This window comes from Penicillium psychrosexuale, assembly GCF_028828465.1.
Source record: "Penicillium psychrosexuale strain IBT 29551 chromosome Unknown utg000005l, whole genome shotgun sequence".
In the NCBI taxonomy this organism is placed as follows: Eukaryota; Fungi; Ascomycota; class Eurotiomycetes; order Eurotiales; family Aspergillaceae; genus Penicillium; species Penicillium psychrosexuale.
The window spans coordinates 2,305,415-2,321,764 of NW_026643190.1; the positions used below are offsets into that span (position 1 = coordinate 2,305,415).

The 16,350-nt window shown below is 47.8% G+C and overlaps 7 protein-coding genes across 7 annotated transcripts; 3 read left to right on the plus strand and 4 right to left on the minus strand.

The window, feature by feature from the left end:
• Window positions 1–4,821: 4,821 nt before the first annotated feature.
• On the plus strand, window positions 4,822–5,833 carry N7518_009798 (uncharacterized protein; the record flags this gene model as incomplete). Its single annotated transcript, XM_057190724.1, has 2 exons — window positions 4,822–5,265; window positions 5,318–5,833. 2 exons carry the CDS (start codon window positions 4,822–4,824, stop codon window positions 5,831–5,833), a joined length of 960 nt encoding a protein of 319 aa, XP_057038380.1.
• A 1,160-nt stretch (window positions 5,834–6,993) lies between these two features.
• N7518_009799 (uncharacterized protein) lies at window positions 6,994–8,244 on the plus strand (the record flags this gene model as incomplete). Its single annotated transcript, XM_057190725.1, has 1 exon — window positions 6,994–8,244. The coding sequence occupies one exon, from the start codon at window positions 6,994–6,996 to the stop codon at window positions 8,242–8,244; it is 1,251 nt and encodes a 416-aa protein (XP_057038381.1).
• A 221-nt stretch (window positions 8,245–8,465) lies between these two features.
• On the minus strand, window positions 8,466–10,127 carry N7518_009800 (3'-5' exonuclease; the record flags this gene model as incomplete). Its single annotated transcript, XM_057190726.1, has 1 exon — window positions 8,466–10,127. One exon carries the CDS (start codon window positions 10,125–10,127, stop codon window positions 8,466–8,468), a length of 1,662 nt encoding a protein of 553 aa, XP_057038382.1.
• A 1,341-nt stretch (window positions 10,128–11,468) lies between these two features.
• On the minus strand, window positions 11,469–11,768 carry N7518_009801 (uncharacterized protein; the record flags this gene model as incomplete). Its single annotated transcript, XM_057190727.1, has 1 exon — window positions 11,469–11,768. The coding sequence occupies one exon, from the start codon at window positions 11,766–11,768 to the stop codon at window positions 11,469–11,471; it is 300 nt and encodes a 99-aa protein (XP_057038383.1).
• Window positions 11,769–13,270: 1,502 nt separating this feature from the next.
• On the minus strand, window positions 13,271–13,594 carry N7518_009802 (uncharacterized protein; the record flags this gene model as incomplete). Its single annotated transcript, XM_057190728.1, has 1 exon — window positions 13,271–13,594. The coding sequence occupies one exon, from the start codon at window positions 13,592–13,594 to the stop codon at window positions 13,271–13,273; it is 324 nt and encodes a 107-aa protein (XP_057038384.1).
• Window positions 13,595–13,856: 262 nt separating this feature from the next.
• Window positions 13,857–14,429, minus strand: N7518_009803 (uncharacterized protein; the record flags this gene model as incomplete). Its single annotated transcript, XM_057190729.1, has 1 exon — window positions 13,857–14,429. The coding sequence occupies one exon, from the start codon at window positions 14,427–14,429 to the stop codon at window positions 13,857–13,859; it is 573 nt and encodes a 190-aa protein (XP_057038385.1).
• Window positions 14,430–14,715: 286 nt separating this feature from the next.
• On the plus strand, window positions 14,716–15,297 carry N7518_009804 (uncharacterized protein; the record flags this gene model as incomplete). The annotated part of the gene is made up of 2 exons (XM_057190730.1): window positions 14,716–15,134; window positions 15,189–15,297. 2 exons carry the CDS (start codon window positions 14,716–14,718, stop codon window positions 15,295–15,297), a joined length of 528 nt encoding a protein of 175 aa, XP_057038386.1.
• Window positions 15,298–16,350: the final 1,053 nt, after the last annotated feature.

The following is a 16,350-nucleotide window of genomic DNA, read 5'->3' on the forward strand; positions in this document are numbered from 1 at the left end:
AAACGGAGACTACCTCCGGGGATCATTCTTAGTGACTTGATTTTCTTTGTCCCGGTCTTCGTACTTTATTCGATCTGTCCGTATCTGGCCATAGAATATAGACCTAATTCCTCCGGATGTACTCCGTACTCCGTCTACGTCAATAGCCTGCAAGACCAGCACAGACAGACCAAACCCGGAACTGTGCAGGGTGCAGCTGTCGAGTGACCCTGTGTCCCCTCTCCTCTTTTCCCATTTTTCTCCGGAGTATATTGTGTACAATCCAAGTCGCACCTCCTTCAAAGCCCATGGGTTTGTTTGGAGTCCCCATGCAGGGTACCTTGACTTGCATATTCGCCCCTTCCGTCATTATTGTACCCGCTTTAAGCGGCTTAGCGTGTATCCACAGCTTATTTCATTTTAAATTTTCGGCAGCCACAGGAAAAATGGCCCTGTGCTTGTGGCTGGTGCATGCCTGTGGATGCGCCGATCTTGATTACACATTTTCCAGTGGACCTCGGGAGACTCCCGGATATGACAACCGCGACGACGCTGTGGAATCCTGTTGTTGCAGCCCTTGCGGTGTACTGATATGCTCACTATTGTCTCATCCAAAGTACATTTACAAGACCTACATACGTAAGTATCCAACATACGTGGCTCGAAGAACGTGTGTACCTTATTTTCTCCCAATGATGGACTCCACTTGTGCGTGGGTACGCCTCATTTCCATCAGGGTTTGCTAGCCGAGCCGCCGTCTTTGCCGTTGGGAGTTGTGAGACGGAGAAAACAGCCTCGGTTGAACTGTCTTATATATGGTTCCTAGAGATCTCTGGGGTTACGCAGCTTGTTATTTTGACTTGCCGACCGAGTCAAAACCTGTGACTTGCGCTAATGAATATTTTCTTTTTCTTTCTCTTTCATTCCCTGTCTCAACCTCTGCCGTCTTGGATTCGGTGTTCTCGCCGTGCTTTGGTTGATCAATGCAGAATACATAATCTTCAAAAAACACCTTCACTGTAATTGCAAATCTCGGAAGCATGTCAAAAGCAAGCAAAAGCAAAAGCACCCCCGGAATCACAGTAATGGCCTGACCAGAGACAGATCAGCCGCGCGCATGCCTCTGTATCGCGGTCCCATCGCTGTGTCCACTGTGGAGACCCCCATGACTTATATCCTGAGACCGTAAATAAATAGTAAGAACCAACGCCCCCTGCGACGGGATTTTGCAGACGCCATGCTCCGAGGCGGTGGGTATGACCGTGCGACACGATTCCAGAGTTAGAATCGAGGCAGGGGGGTGTGTGTGGGCCAGGGAACAAGGCTAGAATGGACAGGAATAGAAATCACTGGCGCTTCCGACTTGACCAGTAGAAGAGCGCCGTCAGGCAAATCCATACAAACTGTTGTATACGTATCCTCAAATTGGGTTCTCCTCGGGCGTGGCGTATCTGCACGGTCAACGGTAGACCCTTCAATATCACACGCCTCATCGCCAGTCAGATCGTATGAGGAAATCAAAAAAGCAAGGCAACTCAAAACCAAAAAAGAAAACATAAAGTTTCAAGTCATGTCTTGCCAAGACCTGATAGTGCAGAGTGCAGGGATTGAAGACCGGTCTAGTTGGGAAAGACAGATGTTCGATTTAAGTGACCTCGACAAAGACCAAAGCACCAGAACGGATGCGTCCATTTCTACCCTCCCCGATCAGTGATAAGATAGGGATCGTGGGGAGATTCCAAGGTTGGTCTAAGAGTGCGCCATTTCCAACCGGGCTCAATGCAGATGCGTTCAAGGACGCGGGGCACAGATACTTCTTGTGTCAGGTACTTTCTGTTGGGTAACATGTCTGTGTTGCTATGTGTTGGCGATGAGACCCGAGGGATATAAGTCTAGTCGTGTATGATGACCTGGGAGGATGCTTATCATTTGATGTTAGGTTTAAAGGATCAGGTCTATGGTCTCATAGTTGCATTACCCCAAGGCAAGCCTTCAACGCGGCCCGGGTCCTTTCAGGTACCGTTGAGCCAATAAGACCAAGCAGTGATTGATGAGGGCTGAGTCGGCTGGTTGCATCACATCTTGATCACTTGTGGCTGCAAGCCCCCGTCAGCCACAAATGGGGGAACCTGGATTATTTTTTGCTAGTGGGGTTACTAAAGTATAGTCTATTGAACATATGAACTACTGCAATTTTGAATTAGGAGTTTTTTGGGATTGCTTGTTGCATTCGAAACCTCAGATCGGCATTATATATTCGCTATGAATCCGACTCTTTAATGCCAAATTTGGTTGAATTACTTTTCTGTACGGCTAGTATCATACAACATTCCGACCGAGGACTAACTATACAGCAGTGAAAGAAAAAGCATTTAAATTCATATTTCTCTTCCAACTGCCTAAAAGCCAACCTTCCAATGGATGAGCACGTGACCACCTGTGACTTGGATGTCTGGAGTAGGAAACCTTATTTGCGGCGTGTTTTGATAGACATATATCAAGACAATGTCTAAGTGGAACAAATAGTATACAATCCATACAAGGTACACAAAGAAAGGGTACCCGTGGACACCAAGAACGCGTCTTGGCCATGATGGTCCATTGAGAAGAGTCTATGACGTAGGAATATACTTTACCGAGTCGGACTTCATCAGTTTGGTTGAGATGCAGAAATACAGCACGGAGTAAATGAACCACGGGCAGGTTTAGAAAAGAGCCATTTGTAAACTAGTACAAGGAACCGAAGATTAAGGATCGAGCGCAGAAGCATGCACAAATCCTTTGTAAGAAATACCAAGATTGGCAAAGATCAGCGAGATGCCGTTCGGAATTTTAGTGACAGCTTCAGTAATTTGTTTCCAAGCTTCTGTATTTCACATTCTGAATGATTATGCGATTCGATAGTGCCGGCGAAGATTCATCGTGGATTCGATGAGCTTGGGGTATGGACAATGTGCTGGAAACATCAGTGAAAACCAACCATATGGATGAGGAAAGCTCTGGAAGGAAGCTGAACGTATGTGCCGTAGGGCGTGGGTGGTGACTCGTGAGTGAATAGCCGGGAGAGCTGCTCAGAAGAGATTTTGCATGGAGACAACGACCTCAGCGCTGCGAGGGGTTAAGGGGGGAAGGTGTCTTCATATATAACATCTTACCTGTCATTCCCAGGGGAATATGCGACCAACGGTAGAAAAATCGGTCCGATATGACAGGTATGACAGGTAGATCATTCGGTCGACCGGATATCTGTGAGATTTGAGAGATATGGTGGAAGAGTCGATCATTTTTAACGGTGATCCATGGCCAGCGCATGAGCAGGCCATGAGCCCTCATGTTAGATGGTTTAGAACAGCGCCCGGGTTTTGGGGATATGATAGATCTGCACTCGCCACCTGTCATTGTTATGCCATGCCTTTGCGTGCTTGGCTGATGGCAGATGTGTGGTTGATCATGGGCTGAGTTTGAGGAAAGGCGCATGATTCTTTGTAAAGACTGGCAGCCAAGGGAGTTTGGAGTCTGGACAGCGTGCAGCCGTAAATAAAGGGAAACCAACAGTCTCGCCAGAGGGTTGCCGAGCGTAGAACGCGCAATGAGTCACTCTTGACCGCTCACCGGGGCAGCCAAGCAGAGAATACGGTTTTGTATACAGTGCCCAGACATCCAGACAGAAAAACCTTACAAGCCAAGAGTTGGGATTCATCGAGGGGAAAGCAAATTCTGGATCTGAGGCGGAGGTCGGAGGTGTTGATTCGCTGAGATAGTCGGATTCATCTCGATGGGGCAGCGGAATGAAAGGGTCAGAAAGCCAAGACTTCCAAGACTCTTCCTGTCTGGCAAGGATATCAGATAGGTACTCCGTACGGAGTATCTATATTGGCCAATACTATCCCTTGGCAAACCCAGGACAATTATTGGGGAAAGTTAGGTAAGAGATACTGAGGAATCTGAGAATATTTCTCCGAAATCGAATGCCAACACCCGCCGACCTCTGGGCGTCTCCTCCTTGGGGAGTACCGTGTTGACCCCCTGATTTGGCGGTAAGCACCCGTGTATATAGTAGCCCTGTGAGGTTCTGCTCAGCTCACTTCTCTGAGTAGTAGATCACATATCATACAACGTGAACATCTCTCCGTCACATTGGAAGATGCCAGGATTATATACATTGGGCAATAGGAGCAATACATGTCATCACGTGCGTACGGCTGTTACCGCCAAGACTCCAGCCCTCGTCTCAGCGCGGATCATCTCGCCACGGTTGACCAATCAGAGGCCGGGAATAGTCGACTTATCAACCCCGATGGCGGCTTGGCGTCTTGGCAGGTGGTAAAATGTCGTAATTCATCCTTTGACCCCTAGGCCGCTCAGCATCTTTGGTCTCATGGTAGGACAGCTGCACATCTTGTCCAACACAACCCTACCCTGTTATCGAACAGGCCGAATATAGATGATCGGGATCTGAGATAAAAGGATCAGCAGCATACCCACAAATGATTATTGTGCTCAACTCAATGCCAAGGGCTCGGCATCTGGGCGTCTTGGCGAGAGGGATTGCAAACAGCAGGAAATGCTCTTCCGCTGCCTGACACGGCCTTTCCTGGCCTTTCCTGGCTTTTCCGCTCTTTCAAGCTGCGGCTCTCCGTGCTCTCTTATAAGTCTCTCTTCCGCCCTCTCTGCCCACCCCCTTCACCCTCCAACTTGTCCACTGAGAGCCCCCTATGCCAGAAAGATCACGATTACGGAAACCATGCGGTGAATTCTACATGCAATAGTCGCCCTCTGTGCGTCTACCTTGTACGACTCTTGCTTCGTCTTCACCTCCTGCCTTTTATATCCTCGCCCGCCATGCGGTCCCCGGAGATGTCATATAGTCCCGCCTACTATCACGATCAAGGACCAAACCCTCGCAGCTCGATCGTTACCCCACCTCCGGCTACCCGTCATTCCCAAGAACAGTCCTCCGTATTGGGTCACCCTGTAGGCGAATCTCGAACCTCCTCTCCTATACCAAGCCGCGATGCCAGTCCCCGCAGCTCCGGATCACGGCAACACCGTGTGTACCATACTCAGACACTGGGAGGAACTGCCTGGCCCGGCTCAGATGCTCGGGATGGCGGCTCGACATTAAGTGGCGCACACAAGGAAGAGCGAACGACAAGCAGCTGGGCAGACCAGCCGTCAGTAATGTCGGGGGAACTTTCCAATCCGAGCATAACCCGTGTCCGAAAACGACCCATTTCAAATGTTGAGTTAATCACCAATGAGGGCCAGGATGCTCTTTTAATGCTGGTACGTGCGCAGTATAGTGGTCTAATACTTCTATGCTAATACAAACTGGCAGTTCCGTCTCACTATCATCCCATTCTACTCACTCGGCGCTGCTCTATACACTATATTCGCCCTCCTCTTCGCACTCTTTGTCTCACCTTTCCGCCTCTGCTCATTTTCTCCATACCTCCGCGCAACGACGTTCGCATCACAACTTTGCGATCTCCTTTCTCCTGTCCTCCACATCCATGAACGGCTCGTCTGCTTGCAGCCACCATCAGTGGAAGACCGATCGTCATCGACCCAATCGACCCAATGGATTCGCTCAGAGCCAGATTCAGACCAGCCGTCAGTACTATCCGAGCCGAGCGAGGTCTACGCCGTGACTAGTTCAATCTTCGTCCTGCTCCTATCCCCGTTACTCAGCATTGTGATCCTCCTCTTCGCATGGACGGCCGCATTTTTCTGGGTCTTCTCCATGGTCCTAGGTAACCCGGACGGCACTGAGCGAAAGGACGACGGCCGCACCGCCGTTCTCGGAGTCTGCAAATGGTGGCGGTCATGGCTCTGCAGAGCCCGGAAGGCATAATGACTCCTAACGGCCTGCCAGAATCGAGCAGGCCAATGAGTGATATATCTCACTGTCAGCTTCACGAAAGCTGCATCACCTCCCTACCTTGAAATATTATCCCACGCTACATGATACCCTCCCCTCTCGGTACATGGGTGTACACCGGGAATACGTGGAACGACCTCAACTTTACTTTTACCCCTTCACATGCTGATATTATCTCCGTCACTGGTGGCTACGACTATACACATTCGGCATCGTTGATGCACGCGGCGTCTTGATTGGCTTTTATTTTACACGGCGTCTGAGCGGGCGCACAGTGACCTCGAAATTATTTCGACGTGCATCCTTTTTGTTATTGTGTCTTGTAGGTTATCGGGGTCTGATTGAGGATCCCCCTGCTCGACTCGAGACTTTCGACTTGTCTTGTCCTCTTTATAGTGAGCTGGTGGGATTCTCGACCTGCCTTGGAACTGTACTTGTATGTATGAACTTTGTCTGCGAGAGGAGATTGTATGTATGCACTCTCGAGTGCGAATTTGATACCCGGATTTATTGATTTTGATTCTGGTATTTGCTTGGAGTAAACACCGTAGGATTTTGTCTTATCGTTGTAGGCAGTATAGATGGTCAGAAGTATGTGTAGTTGATGGAGAATTGGAGCATCACTTCGAACGATTATCTCTGTCTCCCAACATTTGTAGGTGTTACAAGAAAACTCGACTTATGCCTCGGAATTTGTAGTTCATTAATCTGACCTAACTAACTAGTTAACCAAGTTGGTTGTTAGTTGGTTGTTAGTTCATATGGAGTTACGACTAAAAGTGGGCCTGGCTGGCAACCTTGGAAGTGCACAAACAAAGTCGAGGTCGAGGTCAACAGGCAAAAACCACATAGCAAGAGAGATATCATTCATTGCATAGGATCTATTCCCTCCCTACAACAACTGTATCGGAATGTGAACTATGGGAGTTTCCCTCATCCCCGCTTGCCTTTGCATGACCCGTCTACCCCATACTATCCTTGCAGAGCTCATCTCCACAATTGGCAATTTCTTATTTGTGACAGCTAACGGCCTTATTTGGCTAATAGCCTAGCCCCCTGCCTGAGTTATGTAAGAAACTAGTGGCTTGACCGAAATTCTTTCAAAGAATTTCCCCCTCCTCCACCATGAAGCCATGCATCCCACCCAGGCAACCGGAGGTCCTAACCTCAATATATCCATCGCGGCGCCTCCAATATGGACATACGCCGCAGGGGATACAATAATCGGCAGCGTGAACCGCCACTCGCACCTCGTGGCCCCAGATGCCAAGATCGCACTTACATTGATCGGACGTACAAAAGCCCGCTTAATAACAGAAGGCTACCCAACAAAAACCACAAGCCACGGCAACTGGAAGCTTTTCCACCTGCCCCCACAGACCCTGTTACGTGGACCTATCCACATACCCTCCCCCAGCACCCCAACCGACTGGATCAATATCCCCTTCTCAATTAATATCCCCGAAGCAGCTTCGCTCTCAGCAGTGCGCGACCACACACAAGAAGAGAGCTTCGTCCCCCTAGAAGCAAGCTGCATCACGCAACACCCGTTACCGGGAACTTTTTACACCGAATGGAGCGGGGCGAAGGTCTGCATCGAGTACTATCTCCAGGCGCAGCTGCGGTATATGCGCAATGGGTCGTGGCGGGTGCAGCGCGCGACAGCGCCCGTCACGCTGGCCCATCCGAACGTCGACGCGGGCGGGATCCGGTTTGCGCTGCAGCGGTGCAGTATCGTGAGCCGGGTGCGCAGCCAGCGACTGCTGCCGTCGATGCGGGACGTGGGGTTATCCTTGACGCAGAAGACGCAGAAGATTCTTGGGTTGTCTTCTGTTCCTGGATTCAGCTTTGAGGTTGTGATGGGTGTGCCGGTTGCGATTCAGCTCGATAACTCGTCGCCGATTCCGCTTCTTATCAGGGTTATTCCGCGGCGGGACGGGAGTAGTAGTGCTATTTGGGATGTTGTGCAACGGGTCGAGGTTACGGCGGTTAAGATGAGTATTCTTTCGAAAGTGGAGATTGTTCTCAAACCGAGCGAGGAGAGCCTTTATACCATTCCTAATGATGAACATGTCTTTGTTCAGCATTTGGGGCTGGAGAAAGCGTTTGAGCAGCTCAAGGATCCTATTGTAACTTTTGCTGGGCCGAGTGATACTCCCGTCGATATTGGGAGGGTGCTTCGGCTTGTTCTTGGACACGATGGTCTGATGAGTGATGGGAAGCGTCTCAGTCTTGTGGCTAGCATCCAGCCTAGTTTTGTCACTTTCAATACCAGGTTGAGTCATTCGATCATATGGCAGACCTCTCTTAGTATTGCTGGGGAGACACGAACGGTGTCGATGACTGCAGAGGTCACTGTGTATAACAGTGCATCCAGGCTGTGAGGTTGCGGTTGGTTGGGGCCATGGCTCTTTGAATTTGAGTGGCATCGACTTTGTGGATAGAATTCGCTCCTGTAATTTTGCATCGCGAAGGCATATCCCTTGTCGAATATTATAAGAGAAGGAGAGCAAGGGCGATTAGCGCAATGATTGCACGGCTGAATACTTGTAATTGAATTATCATATAACATCATAATTAACAGATACTTATAGACATGGTAGTATCAAAAGAATGAAACAGCAGCCGCTTCAATAGTTACCGATTCGTATTCAACGTCACCATCACGGTCGACAAAAGAAGAATCAGGGTCATTGGCATCATCATCAGAGAGGCCAATGCCATGAAGACCCAAACCACTAACGCCTTGAGATAACAGTTGCATCTTTATCTCCATATCATGTTGTCTTCTTTGCTCCCTTACCTGCTCCTCGGTCGTCCTCTTCAATTCCCTCTCGTAAATGCGCTGCTCCTCTTGATCCCGGGCATTGTCCGCCCATACCTTCAGGTGCTCTGGGTATCTCAGACACCAGATCACAATATCCCGTGTTGCATGTGCATCCTCTAGCGCACTGTGGCCCTGTTTCCCGACTTGGATATCATAATTGACCAATTCATTGGTCAGAGTCTTCAGACTCCATGTGCGGTTGAGTGGTTCACCGGCGTGTACAGTGTAAAACACCGCTTCGCTGGTAATGATAGAGGAGTCGACAATGTTCCAGTGAATGATACCCAAGACGTCAAGATCATTGTTGAGAGAATGACCAATGAGGATAGTCTCGCTGTCCATGAACTCCCATAATTTCGAGCGCGCTTCTTCCCAGCCAAACAACGCTGTCCCCTTCCTGACAGCTTTGTTCATGGCACTAGGAGTCACCCCACTGAACCGAGAATCCCAATTCACCACTCTCGATTTCGGCTGTACATAGTTGTCGATGAGAACCTCGCCAGTCAAAAAGTCAATCGCGCTTAAAAAAGCAAGCTCCCGACGCCCTGCTTCGACTTGCACCATCTCGCAGTCAAGAACGATTGCTCTCCTTCTCGGCAAGTTGTCGGAGGAGCGAGGAACTTGGCGGAAATGTCCTGTCTTTGGAGAGGGTTTCTTCGACGGGCGCCTGCTGACATCTGCCAAGCTATCCCGAAAGGTAAAGCCTCGTGTGACCAGACGGGTGTCCGAGTGACATCGTGCCGACAAGTAGCGAAAGATCAAATTTTGTTCGAGCGGCTCGAGCATAACATGGTAATTGGCATTTTGGATGGCAGGCGATGAGATGTTCAGGGGTTCAGAAGTCTTGGTCCATAGGTCTTCAAAATCGTCTGTCCTTAATGGAGCACCTACTGATGCCTGGTTTGATGTGCGCTTTTGAGCTGGTTTCGCAGGCTTGGCGGGAATTATTTCAGACCGATCTAGGGACTTCTCAAGCTTAATTTTTTTGGGAGTGGGTTTCGCAGGTTTGACAGCCAAAGAAGCAAGCAATTCCTGTGACTTCTCAGGCTTTGTTTTCTTTGCAATAGATTTCGCAGGGTTGACAGACAAGGGCTCAGAAGGATCCTGTGACCTTTCAGGCTTCGTGATCTTGGGCGCTGGGTTTGCAGCTTTAACAAAAGACTCAGACAGATCCGGGAACCTCTGTTGCTTCGTGCTCTTTGGTGCTGGTTTGGCCGACTTGACCGACTTGAGAACGGAACCATCTAGGGGCTTTTCATGCTTCTGGGAGTGCTTGAGCAACGCCGTTACATTCCCAAAAGATCTGTCGCATGGACTGCAAGCGAGTTTGTGGCCTTTAGACTCAAAATGAGCCTTGACAGCACCAATGCTTTTGAAGCCACCTCTCTGACATCCAGGACAGACAAATAACTTGTCAACGGCTGCTGTGGGTGAAGCCATGATAGATAAAAGAGGGATTGACGTGTTGTTTACCAAATTTGTGGTGACTCGGGTGTACGGAGAGTTATGGAAGGAGCAATATGTGTATTTCTTGCCTAATCGAGCCCAAACGTGGACGGCAGGGATTGGTAGGCACTGCACTTCGGCGTTCACCGCCGAGGGAGTCTATGAGCCAATGGACCGATGATTTATAGTCGACGAGACAGTCTTTTAGTGTCAGATTTATCTCGTTCAACCCGAGCCAGTCAGACAAAAGTGCAGAGTGAACTGATAATTGATCTTAAGAGGGACGAAATTGGCCAAGCCGAGATTCTGCCAGACTTGACCGGGTTAGAATGGAGCCTGAAATATCAGGCGCCTAGAAATATTAGGAAGTCACCAATCACAGCGCAAGAGAGGAGTTTCTCCAAAATGCTAGCAATCTTAACAAAATATGTTGAAAATTGAAGTAAGTTGGAAAGCAACAGACATCCTGACTATTTCGTCCGTCTTTAATGTCCAAAACTGCTGTTGTACGAACGCACGTTCGAGTTGCTCCGCATACTCCAGCAAAAGTTAAGTAGCCCTAGCCCGTCATTCTAAGCCTCTAACTATAGCCTGATTGTACCGCGCCGATATATTTATAGTGGCCGAAATACATTTTGACTACCTGGAATTAGGCGAATATAGAGATTTATACGTTAAAAATAGCTTCAAGTCCGTGAACCACTCTAAAGTCTGGCGATCTATTGTTTTACAACTAGAATGAGGACCTGTGAGTTCGTTATTGTCCCTGGCAATAGCAAAATGTCTTTTCTCCACATTGCATACTGATTGCCCGGCGTGCTTGTACAATCGCTGGATTAGGAAGATTGGCGATCGACAATAGAAGATATCCTTCTCGATCTCGAAGTATCAACTTAGCATCGATGACTCCGTAGAAGTATTCATCGAGCCCCTTGCCTTTGATGTTATGAACATCAGACGCTCGGAAAAGCTCGAATTCGTAGAAAATTGTTGAACTGCGTGATAGCCGTCTCTTTTGAGCATCTGCTTCTCGGAGTAACCCAATCATCCGTGCAAAACTCCCAAACGCTGTACCGTGAATTCACCATGATATAGACAAATATTATGTATTGCACCATTGTTTGAAAAAGCTAAGAGATAACAGAGGTAAGAATAACTCATAGACCTTGCTCCGCCCAGACTGCGCACCTGATAGTTCAATGTCGTGTTCAGGCGGGACTGGTTGACGACAAATCAATTCCTCAAACCTGATTGTCAAGGGTACTGCTGGGCTGGTGGCAATCTGTGCGCCGCGGGATGTCGTAATGGACTGCCGGATAGTTGGGACGTAGCGGGTCATAAGGAGCTGATATCTAAAAGAACAGTCTCATACTTGATCTTCGGTGTCTTTCGATTGATAGACACGATGATTACAAGCTTCACATCGCCCTTCGAGTTCGTGAGCCACCATTCTGCATCTGCCCGCAGCTTTCGATATGACTCTGATACTCCCACTTCGACCACAACGGTCGGCCATGTTGTACTGCGACCTGGAATAGGTTGCGTAGGGACCCACGAGCCATCAGCTTCCTTTGAAGAAGACACAGCTCGGATGCGTTTAGACCCTACCGCGTGAATCGATCGTGTCAGTCCCATATCGCGTACCACATCGTGCACTTCACAAAGCTGCGTGAAGCTGTGTCATGGGCCCCGGTCACGAGCTTGATAAGTATAGATCGGGTGTCGTGATTGAACATATGTCGAGTGGAGCTCCCAGAAAACTTTTCCGCAATAGTTGGTGGGACGTTTGTGAAACATCATCACGTTGATGGGAAGGTTCTGCTGCTCTCTTATGATCTTTCGGATAGCTCTGGCCTCCAATCCGATGGCTTGGTATGTGTCATCAGTAGTTCTTGGAAGCACTTGACGTCGGGGGAGTCCGAGTCATCGGACATATCTGAATGCTGCGACATGGTGGTCGTGATCACGGATATCAAAAACCCGAAGAGAAGCATATCTGCACTCTCGAAGATGTTAAGAGGCCCATGCAAAGTGGATGTGGAGAAAGGCTCTCGGCTTTTTTTCACCGCCATGGGTGTTTCCAAAATGGTATCGACATGAACAGAAAGTGCTTGATAGTTATAGGTATAGTCTTAGTAAGTGTTAGATAAGGTTTGGAGTAATGAGTCATCCTTACCTTATGAATCGGATGAACCTTGGAAGGTTCCAAGGTGACGTGCCAGAGAGCGAGAACAGTGAAAGAAAAGATGGAGAGAAGAAGAATGAAGAGAGAGGATGGGGATAAAAGAATGGAAAGAGAGGTCAGAGATGTCAGATGAGGAAGGTGCCAAGGTGACATCTCCTACCTAGTGAAATAAGGAAGGAGCAGGGTGACTTTAGGAGAAGAGGTAGTATAATCTGATTCATTTAGAGGTGATCAAATTCCGAGAGAATCAGAAGCAAAAAATGATAGCATTCTAAACCGGTTGAAAGCAAAAAGAGAAAGATAGTCTCTCTTTAAGACGGACGGAGGCGCTGAGCCTTACTTTATTAACCAGAGCCTAAGTAGTATGAATGAAACGAGGGTCATCCAGCTTAACACAGAACTTATATTAGCTGGATCTATCAATCATCGTGCATTTGTCACTCGCGATTGGCTTAAAAGCGAGAAACTTTCCGAAGAGGGAATGAAGAGAGTCCGCGAGAAGAAATCTATTTAAGGCTCATTGACGGTGGAGAGTTTGGTATAGTCGAGTCAACACTAACAGGTGGGCTAGTGTCCGAGAGTGATTAACAAAAGCTGGGGGCGATAGGTCAGGCTCGTTAGCGATCTTCTTGCGCTTACGAGTGGTCGGCATGTCGCACTCCCCTTTGAGAGGAATGTATTGTCGATTTGAAGGTCGAATGGGTTGTCGAGTAGGAGGCCAAGAAAAAAAAAAGTTGAGCAGTGGGAGAACCTGGCAGAACTTGAGAAATTATGTCACCTTTCTCTCAACCGCCTTTCCAAACCTTGGAATAAAGAGCTGAATTATAGTGAGAACCTCCATTCTCAGGTCAAGGTGACCTGTTTTCTCTTAGGTGGATAGAAATAAATGAGTGGCGATTACAGAAGAAACGAGGATAAACAAGACCTATCCAGCCATCTCTCTCGTATGAGACTAGATAGTATTCTCATTCCCTTCAATTTCAGGGCCGAGTATGTCCTCCGCCGTCTCTGCATCAGGCTGCGTAGTGTGCCCATTCCCTTCGGGCTGATGGACGCCGATAGGAGAAGCATCGAGTATATCCTCCCCATTTCTGGCATCAGACTGCATAGAATGCTCCTTCTCTTCCAGTCGAGGGATACCGATCTGCGGAGTAGTATTCCTAGCCATATATTCCTTGGACTTCGCCTCGCTGATGGCCTTCCAGTCCTTGCCATAAACAGACCCAAGTAATGATGCTTTCTGTGCTTCCAGCTCCTCGGGCGTTTGTCTCTTCATGCTAGTATAATTAGCTTATTTGTTCAATCACAGCAAAAGGGGAAGTGCATACAATGTCCATCTTAAATTTGCATGGCGTACACGAAGAAGAAACTGCATGTCCCGTCGCTCCTCGTCCGTCAAGTTCATTGCACTCTCAACTTCCTGCACGAGAGGCTCTTGGAAGGAATCATACCATGCACATATGATCGTGGCCACTTCGAAAAACCGGGGATAGAATCCAGAATATGCCCAGTCGAGAAAGCAAATAGATCCGTCCTTATCAAGAATGATATTTCTTCGGCAGATGTCGCCATGACAGAGCACAAGAGGGTGTGCTCGAATTTAGAGGCTGCAGACGACTATTCATATACACATTCATGTCTTCCATAGACTTAAAGGTCGTTCTAGCGCCGTAATCCCCATATATATAACCAACCGGTTGCGCGCCGGTAATCGGGCCAGGAGTCAAACCTTTGATTTGTCCCAGGTGCATAATGATGTTTGCGATCCGGGGTAAAATGTCCTTCCTTTCTTCGAGGTCAACGTCTAGTAAGTTTTGTCCTGGTATATACTCCATGAAAAGGTATCCATGAGGATCTCGTTGCTTAGATTCCAAATAGCGGTAGACTTTTGGAACGCGGACGATATTGCGATCGACATTGTTATAGGCAAACTCCTGCATGGCTGCTTCAGGGGCGCAGACACCTAAGCCAAACTTGGCCGCAATGTGGTCAGAAAGCTTGACGGCTTGATCCCCACCCGTCGGTCCCCCGATATGACCCCCCTCCTCATTTGCCTTGTGGCAAAGATCGATGAGCCATTCATCACTAGCTGTTGCAATATCCCAGGACATGATCAACTAATGATAACAATCAAGAAGGGGAGATGGATAGAGAGAGGGAGTGGGTCCTGTAATTAGAAAAGAAAGAATACGGTACTCCGTATGTACTCGGTTGTTATAAAATAAGAAGAATACTAGCATGAAAAGATCAACAGGATCTACATTGACAGAATTGTTGTTGACGTGGAGTGTGTGGATCTTATCTTGCGATAAGACATATGTTGTACACGTGATTGAGTTATATCAGGTCCTCCTAAGGTTAAGCTTCAACTCATCCTAAGACCAGGAACACGCCAAGATGGCCGGAAACCGTCATCAGTCTTCTTTGGAAGGGGTTCTAGACTTTTTGATACCTTTTTCACTGACATCACAACAGCGTGAGTCGGCAAGAGACCTCGTGATTCAGCTTGTGCAATATTATGGCCCCGAGCAGACCGTGCAGAAAGGATACAAGCCCGCTGCCCTTATCTATGCCATTCTTGAGCACTTTGAGGCCCCAGACACTGCGTTCCCAGATACTTTTTTGAATTTCTTCCTATCATACATCTACGAATATTTGTGCTCAACAGAGGAGCTTGTAGTAGATTTCGAAATGACTCGCACCTTATCCTTCTTTGACAATTGGGCCAAGTGGGGCCCTGAACAAATCAATGACCTTAAGAAAGCGATTGAGGCTTTTGCAGAGTTCATCGTGGATAACTTCCTGCTTCCTCGTGTGTCACTTACCCGCTTTTATCTCTTAAGAAGGCATATGCTAATCTATTATTCTAGTCAGAGCAATATCGACAAAGACACCACAGTCAACACCTACCTCGTTATCGTCGCTACAGAATCATACTCCGACAGAAATGCCTTACTCGTGACGGCCACCGATGTGTGATTTCTCGGAAATTTGACAGAGTAACACTCAAAGATCGTTTCAAAAAAGACGGGGAACAATGTTTAGACGACGATAGAAACCCCCTGAACGATGAGCCCCGAGGACAATTCGATTTCTTAAAGGTTGCCTATATTCTACCCCACAGCCTAATAACGTTAGCTTCCGGAGAAACAGAATTGGTATGTCTATTTATAGGGATACTATATTGATCATTCTAACATAGTACTTAGAGTGATTCAAAGAAAATTGCTCTCCGAATCTTAGATATGTTTGATCCTGGTATCAGTCATCTTATAGACGGCCCGAAAATCGATAGCCCTTTGAACGCCCTTACCTTGGCTTTCTCTTACCACCGATTCTTCAGCACGTTCCAAATATGTTTCGAATCTACCGGTATCCCGCACCAGTATAGGATTGACTCGTTAGAGCAAATTGAGATGTTAGGGATCCTTTGTTTCCTATCACTCGTACACTGACATTGAGCCCAACTATTGATTCTCTCTCGTCCCGTCTACTCGCAGTCCATCGCGTGATCGCTACCATAATCAAATTAAGTGCCGCAGGAGATTACATTGAGAAGGTCCTCCGGGATGTGGAGGAACTAGGTGTGCGAGCAGATGGATCGACAAATTTAGGTCAGCTTACTGCTCTACGGCTAGGCGGATGGCTAGAGACCCTTTCTGTGCATTAGGAGTCTACATCGCTCTTCTTTTTCTTATATACTATTATTCTATTATTCGGTCTCTTTATAAGACTTGTTCTCCAACCCCTCTTGGCAATGGATCTCTGGCATTTGAATGTTTTAATGCCTTAACTGTATATAGACATAGGGCATCGGATATAAGCAGCATTATACTTGTTTGACAACTGTTCTGATTGGCCTTCACATAAGCCCTAAGTATATATTCTTCTTTTATTTGTTTCTGTTCTTGCTTCTTGAACTAAAAATAGCCCTATGGCGTCGTGTCACGTGGTGGAAATGTGGAGAAGCATCTAGTATCTTGTAGAAGTAACAACCCGACAGCTGGAAACAACAAGCCGAGCTGTTTATCT